Source organism: Oxyura jamaicensis, chromosome 3, assembly GCF_011077185.1.
Source record: "Oxyura jamaicensis isolate SHBP4307 breed ruddy duck chromosome 3, BPBGC_Ojam_1.0, whole genome shotgun sequence".
Taxonomy (NCBI): domain Eukaryota; kingdom Metazoa; phylum Chordata; class Aves; order Anseriformes; family Anatidae; genus Oxyura; species Oxyura jamaicensis.
This window is the reverse complement of record NC_048895.1, coordinates 3,575,416-3,583,062: the sequence shown is the minus strand read 5'-3', so window position 1 is coordinate 3,583,062 and position 7,647 is coordinate 3,575,416. Positions and strand designations below refer to the sequence as shown.

Sequence of the window (7,647 nt, the reverse complement as noted above, 5' to 3'; positions counted from 1 at the left end):
CAAAACGTATCTCAGAGGTATCACGCTTGGTGGAATTAAAGGACCCTCTGCTCAGTCAACAGTTAATTATTTGGGGGTGGAGGTTGCGTAGGGATTATTCTGGTAGCCATACTAAAGAAGGTAGGATCAGACAGGCCAAAAATAAGCCTAGACACAAAGACACAGCAAGGGAAGAGAACAGCTTAGCCTGGGTGGTGTGATGAAGCCCTGCATAAGTATTATGGCAAGAGGTTTGTTCAGGAGGAGAGACAGAACTACAGAGATATTTCACAGGGTTAGCACAGCTTCCTCTGTCAGATAGACTCCCTCTTTTACACTTTTCCCTTGATGGCAGGTAATAAAATGCCTGCTGGTACCCCCCATGACTGGAGGTACCCAGAGTGGTTCAGCCCATCGCGAGTGCTGTGCCAATCATTTAACAATTCCCACGGCTGCCTTTGTGCGAAGCCTCTCTCCTAAGCCTCTGGTTTAAGAATTTAGAGTAATCATGTAAAAATGATACCCCTGTGCTCTATGATCCGCTGAATCTCACTAATGCCGGATCCCAGAAGAGGGCTTATTAATGAAAAGATGCAATGCCTCTCTCTCTGCTCATGTTTCACATGAATATCTCTCATGGATTCGGCAGTAAACCTTACTGCTGATAAAGTAAGTATAATGAACCTCCGTGCTCCACGAGAATGAAATCTCGGACTGATGAAGTAGTTACCTGCTCTACTTTCCAGCACAATGGCAGGCTTGAGAGGTACAAGGAGAAGTACTTGGCTGCTACGGGGAATAGCGGTGCAGTATCACAGCCCCCAAATCTTGGGTCTGATTTGCTGGTGATGCCTTTGGCTATGTGAAAAGATCAACAGTTTGGAAGAGAGCAGTTCGTAATGAGTTGAGAGAAATAAAATTATGCTTTATCGGAAATCATTGAGTCAATAGAAGAAAGGAGGTTTTTCAAGGGACAGCAACACCTTGGGGTTCTCTTTGTCCTTTCAATACTACACCGTAGTCATAAACCCAGGCAGCTCCTGCCAGTTGGTTTGCTTCTTCAGAAGGACCAGCACCAAGTGTTCTGCAGATGGCAGGATCCTGCTGCTTCCAGCACCTGACATCTAACCAAATTTTGAGAAGACACTGAAAAAATAATGTCACATCCTGCCCCTGTCCTGCAGCTCCTTTGCTAATGGCAGCATGTTTTGCCATCAAGAGTTTCAAATTTAAATGGTTAGAAATTGTTTTGCTGTAGCTGCTAAAAAAATAATAATAATAAAAAAAGCAAACACTGACAAGAAGAGAAGCTGATAGCTGATTCCATGACTCTCCATGGGAAAAGAAAGCAGGTGACTATCCAGAAAGCACCATGAGGCTAAGAAAAGGGAAAGAGAATACAGAGGGAAATGTGTTCACCATCTCTTCCAGGTGCTGCTTGGAGCAGAACACGTAAAACACAGTGGGCAGCAGTGCAGTAAGTCTCTGTAAATGCCTGATGACTTACCCCTAATCTTAGCATCAGTGGGATGGTGTAGGACAAGCAACAAGACCGGGAGAGATGTCACTGTGGGGATGCCCAAGACGTCCAGAGAGACTAGCTGTAGGTCCAACAACCAGACTATTTCTGTTCAGGGCATCTCTGCTGCTTGGATTGTGACTCATCCTTTCAGAGCCAGCCCCATGTACCCAAACCCAAAGTTCTCAAACCTTTGTGAGGCACAAATCTGAGTATGGAAAATCATGGCAGAGATCACAAAGCTGGAGATTAATTGTAATCTCATCTTAAACACTGGTTATAGTCCTCTGTAGGTCTATTCAATGATTTAAACAATGCATGAAAATGTTAACATCATCCCTTCACTTCAGCGGGATTCTCTGGTCAGAGGGAATTCAAACACCTTCAAACACCCTGAAACTCTGTGGAACCTTAAAGCAGAGGCTGCATTTTATATTAGCAGCTTGGGCATAACTCCTGGTATTATTAATATCTAAATGCCCCACATGTTGTCTTTAGAGAGCAAGGCAGTCCCGCCACCTTTATATGTGTGCTTTCTTCCCTTTGCTTTTACATTTCTTCAACATGCAAAATGTACTTAACTCACTGCTTATTGAATGAAGGATTAGTATTATTTTCTTTCCTCCAGTGAACTTTGTTTCACTTCATCCTGCATATATTTTGCTAGTCTGTGTTTTCCTGCCAGCACACCACTGTTCAGCAAACTACTGTACTTAAGGCCAGCCAGCTAACGCGGTGATACCTTTTTACTCACAAGGAGTGTTTCTGTAATCATGGTGGTGCTTGTGGCATGAATGACAGCTTACACCAGTAAGCACAAAATGCACTTCCAGAAGCTTCGCTGAGCTAGGACGGAACAGAAGCAGTTGCAGACTGCCAAAACATTTGCAACATCTAGGACAAGACACGCTTTGAAATGTAGCCTGCTGCCTAGCTCCTCCGCAAGCAAAGATGTTGACCAGGGACTGCGAAGGGAGTTACTTCCCCATCCTCCCTGTACTGTGCTGCTGTATCTCATGTTCAGCTAGGCTGGGAGTGCCTGGAAAATGCTCGGCTTTGGGTTGGTCCAAATTAGTATAAAACAAATAGGTAACGAATTTGCAATGGCTCTGTATGAGGCTTACGGTCTCCTTTTTTGTTAAGATTAGTCTTGTTGCCCAGTAGGAAAGCAAGTAGAAGAGAATGGTATCTTTACAACTCACTGTGCTCTTGGAAAAGCAGACTGAGTGCTCCTGTTCACATCACCACAGCAATGCAGACTTCTCTGGTGGAAGTATTTTTTTTGTGGAATTATACCGCAGGTCCTTCTAGGTAGCTACTCTCTTTGTTCCTATGAGCCAAGCTAGCTGCAAGATCATGCTATGCCATGCTTATAACCTCTCACTAAAAAGGAGGAGATTACAAAGGGGGCAAAATACCCTAGAGGGTTCCCCTTTATCAGAACCTTCCCTGTCAGTTTGCCTTCTCATTTCCTGAGCTCTTGTCTGATTATTAGTGTACTGACAGAATAAAAATAACCTCATATTCCTACATGAATCATAAATAAAACCCTTTTATTTCATCAAAGAGGTTGGCAGGTTTATAGTCCTTTGCAATGCATGCACGATGTGAATGACATACCTTTAATTTTGCTGACAAGCTTGTCGGGGTCCTAATGATAAAGAGTGAAAAGTGGGTGACTTCTCTAAAGGTTTAGCAGTTGCTTTTTGGTGAGGATATATATTTCACCTTGCCACTGTAATCAAGGAGCCAACTGATCTTGGTAATGAACTCTTCAATTACAGTCCACTTCTGACTCTTCAAGAATGCCTAGGCAACAATACCACAGTGATTATTGCTGATATTACAGATTAAAGTCACCTGGAGGGGAAAAAAAAAAAAAAGAAAAAAAGAAAAGGAGAGGAAAAGGAAAAAGAAAACCTGAGCAGCATCCTTGCTAGAGTTTCAGGTATCAGGGTGCATGCACAATGAACCAAAAAGAAAGATCAAATTCCAGATTTTGAACAGCTAGATTTTCTATCTGTTGTACACTGGGCAATAATAAAATCACGACTCTCACTTCACATTATGTATCCCCCCTACTTGTTCCCCCCATAGCTAGTTTGTTTTTAGCAACCACTATCATGTATGGTAGAGCTTATCTTGGGAGAATCCCGTGAAAAGAAAAGGATAATGCAAAGAATTTCTTTTGGTGTCTCTGGCAAGCAAGTTTCCAGACAAAGGTTGCATGAAGAAAGAACAGTCGATGAACACAGAAAATAGATACAGTACAAACAGTCTGAAAATCTCTCCTATTTCTGATCTTTCCTAGAGTGAAAAGTTTAACTGCTTGCAGAGAGGAAGGCAAACAGTTAAAACATGTATTTTTAGCAGTGGTGGAAGTGCTTTCCCCTTCTTCAAAACATCTTATTTCTACTTTCCTTTTCCTGTCTCCTATTTTGTTCATGTAGAAGTCATAAGGAACACTGGCCCCCGAGTTTGCCTTCTGACCACAGACAAATTGTCAAAGCCACAAGCCTTTTCCCTCCCATAAAAGAAGTCCTGCTTTTTCGGAAATGTCCCAGGTCTTCACTTAATAATTCAGAAAGAGATTAAGGGAATAGGACAGCTATATTTGCTGTCTTGGAGATTATCCTTTGTTTTGCTGGTGATTCCTGTCTTCAGCAATAACTCATCCGAGAAAGTTTGGGATTTGGCAAGTTACCCCAGCCTGACTGCTGTTCTCTTTTGTTTCTTTTCTCCCTCTCTCTCATTCTCTCTCTTTTTTTCTTTGCCTGGGGGAGTGTAGAGGTGGGTCTGCTGACAGGGGAAATGAGAGAGAGACAACTGAAGTCATCTGACTGGAGAAAGAAGCAGGGGTTGTGTGTGCAGGACTGTGTGTGCATGGGAAATGGGGCAGAACAAGGAAAAACTTGTGGACAGTGAATGCCAGATCATTATCTTGTCAGGGTTCTACAAGATTTCAGAGCTACACTTTTAATTTTCATTGCTTCCCATTTTCCTTTGATAAGTTCAGAAGCAATATCTAATTTTATTAGAAGCTTCTCATCAAACGTGGATATCTTCCTTCCTCAAGGGATTCCCTAGCCTCAAAAACATCAGGCTCTGTGAAACATTAGCTAATCCCAGTTAGAGTTACTTGACCCTATCAAGCAAAGAAATAAATTTTACTCTTCATGAGAGTCCTACTGTTTTATGCTCCAGACAAAATTCTTAGATCTCAAAAGTTCTCAGAGGGAAAGCATTTTTCATAATGCCAGAAAACTGGCCTTAAAGACCCGGGCCATACAAGCCTGAACTGTTTCTTGTTTCAGATTAAATACCTTGACAGACTTCCTCTTGACTGGGGCCGCCATCAGTGCCTGACTTTCTTGGCACAACATCCGAATGGGTAACGGCAGGAGCCCTTGCTGGCAACATGCAGTCCCGTGCTCTGCACGTCACTACTTCTTGCTCCCGACCTTCCCCGCGTGGCTGCACACAGGGGACTGCCAGCAACCGGGGTATTTCCCTGGGCAGCACAGGCCGCGGATGGCCCAAGGAGAGGCTCGCAGCTCGCTGAGCCTCCCACAGCAATGCTTGTGCCCAGTGTGACCGCGCAAGTCACCGTGGCTCGGCCAGGAGCAGGCGAGCAGGAAGCTGCTGGTTGAAGCCATCACCAGGACACATGCAAAACGCAGAAATTTTGGGATGCATTCAGAGCTGGTAGAAGACAAAGCACAGGCTCCAAACACAAAGAGCCTGAATCTTTCCAAAGCTGTTCTGCTCCACTCTAACACGTTTGACAGACTGAATCACCCCAGGCATATTACCTTGGTACATGGAAAGTACACTGCATCATACTGTATTTTGCAACATATTTATTTTAAGGTGAAATTGAATGTGTTTTGTACTTATTTAGTGCCTTGCTCCATCAGCATAACCCCAGTGCCTTGGAAAACAGGGGCTCAGGCACTCTGGCTGCAGTTGTATCACTTCTTCAGCTGTTTGAAATCAAAGGTCTTGCTAGAAAAGGTTAAGAAAAGACTTACATACTCCAAAATTATCAGTTTGTTATCACTATTAATAATACTTTATAGTACTTAACATGCTACTTTTCATCTTCAAAGCACTTTGCAAATATTAATTAATCCTCACAATCTGCCTGTGGGGTAAGCAAACGCCGTTGCTCTCAGCAGTCGAGTCACAGGGTTAACTGACTTGCCCAAGTCTAGAGGGTTGGGATCAGCCTCCGCACGTCCTGCTCTGGTGCTCGAACTATTTAAACAAGCATTTCCCCTGTGCTCATATGGGATGGTAGATGTGTACTGCTTTCAAGCATGAGACATTTTCTTAAATGATGTATTAAAATGCTAACTGCAACTTCTGCTGCTTGAGCAAGGCTGCAGTTCTCTCCCTTCCCACATATTTCTGGTGCGAGATGTGGACAGGCCTCAGCTGGCAGCTGCTCAGAGACCCGCACTCAGCACACTCGCGGTGAGGACCTGAACTTGTGTCCTCGATACGGCATTGAATAATGTTATGCTCTGTTTTGTGTGTGACTATGAAACACATGCACGTGCACTACCTACAGCTGTGTGTGTACATACGTACATGTATACTCCTGTAGGTGTGTAGATGGGTACAAACTTTCTACCTAGTTCTGCTCAGCTTTTATAGCTGGGAGTTCAATATATCGCTTTCTTAAAGGTCCTATTAGTATGATGGCAATATTACCAGGCTGCAAAAAAAAAGTCCAGGTATTTTCTGCAAAGACGGAAGGGCTAAGTTCATGGAAGAGCTCCAAGTACATTTCTAAAACTACTCCCAAACTGCACTTTGCAGTGGAGGATAATACATGCATGCACAAAATTGGCCAGAGTTATAGCTTAAAGAAGAAGCAGACTTCTTTAAAGATTTGACAGGTCACAGTCACTTGAGACACAACTAAAATTAAGTGTTTCACTGAAAGCAGCCTGCACATTGCTGTGGACTGATTAAGGTTTTTTTTTTTTCCAAACAGCTCGAAGTACTTTCAGTGCTAACAAACTATTGAAGGTTTAGGGGAAAGAAGAACAGGCCCATGATGTGTTTTTATTTGTCCATGCTTCTTTGAGTTGGTAAATCACACTACTTTGCTTTATTGAGTGTCCCTTTAGGAGTATATTGGAAAAAATTTTATCTGCCACAATTAATACAGTGCCTAGTGCATCACGCGGCACAGCCCTGGCGTCGAAACTCAGCGTTCTCCAGGAGCCCTTTGGTCCCACACTGGATGCCAGAAAGGATCGTAGCTGTGACATGTGATACAGCCGCTGATAAATGATGGCGCGAATGCAGAACAAAAAGGCTAATGAGTTCTCTCCAACACCACACTCCTTCCACGAAATGAATGTGATGATGACCCTATTTGCTACTCTTTTTTTTTTTTTTTTTTTTTGGCTAGTAAGCTACTTATCCCTTTACCTGTGTGTTAGTTTTATCTTCTCTGCACAATGCTATGGAAAGACAGCCAAAATTAATGTCAGCATCTCCCTTCACTTTTAAGATATAAAAGAGCTTTTGAAGGTAGAGTAAACCAAGGAGGCCAGTAACTAATTATAACCCATTGTACCGGACTTTGAGAAATAATGAATAGAAGCCATTCCCCGCACGCTTACCGGAGCGCTTTGCAGAGACAGTGGTGCCTTTGTGGGAGAGGGAGATCCCTTCACTGGACCAGAGAGAGAAGAAATGGAATTGTTAATGTATGTAAGATGCAGGCGGATTTCTATGGTACTATTTCATTGCAGAGGCAGAAGGTAGCAGAGCCAATCATGAAAAGCGTAAAGGTGTGAAGGCACAAAGATGGAGAGTTGATTAAAAGCACCATGGGGAGCGTGAGCGAACAAATCAATGGTAATGATGGAATTATGCCTGAGCGGAACCCAATAGTCTACGGTGTCCTGCCGACTTGGCGCTGGGGATTAAACGTCGCGAGGAGCAGAGGCGAGCCCTTGTCCAGCCTGTCGGCACTGAGAGATACACTGATTGATGGGACGGGCTGCGCTATAAAACTGGGTGAGGTCTCTTGAGGAATGACCAAGCTCAGTGTTAGCACCTTTTGTGCCCCGGTGAGATGCAATGGCCGAATCCTGCCCAACCAGGAGCCAGAGTGGAGGAGCAGCAGT

The 7,647-nt window shown here is 43.7% G+C and overlaps 1 protein-coding gene across 2 annotated transcripts in view; it reads right to left on the bottom strand.

Moving 5' to 3' along the window:
* The window catches only part of LOC118164008, a 455,411-nt gene that overhangs the window by 776 nt on the left and 446,988 nt on the right, over positions 1–7,647 (bottom strand). Inside the window, exons 4-7 of one of the 2 annotated variants that reach the window (XM_035321249.1) lie at positions 7,138–7,190; positions 3,227–3,307; positions 3,119–3,149; positions 710–837 (exon numbers count right to left, since the gene is read on the bottom strand). In XM_035321249.1, the coding sequence (XP_035177140.1) occupies positions 710–837; positions 3,119–3,149; positions 3,227–3,307; positions 7,138–7,190 (293 nt within the window). Of the gene's footprint in view, positions 1–709; positions 838–3,118; positions 3,359–7,137; positions 7,191–7,647 lie in introns of those variants that run through there. The other variant, XR_004749291.1, reaches the window with a different exon arrangement.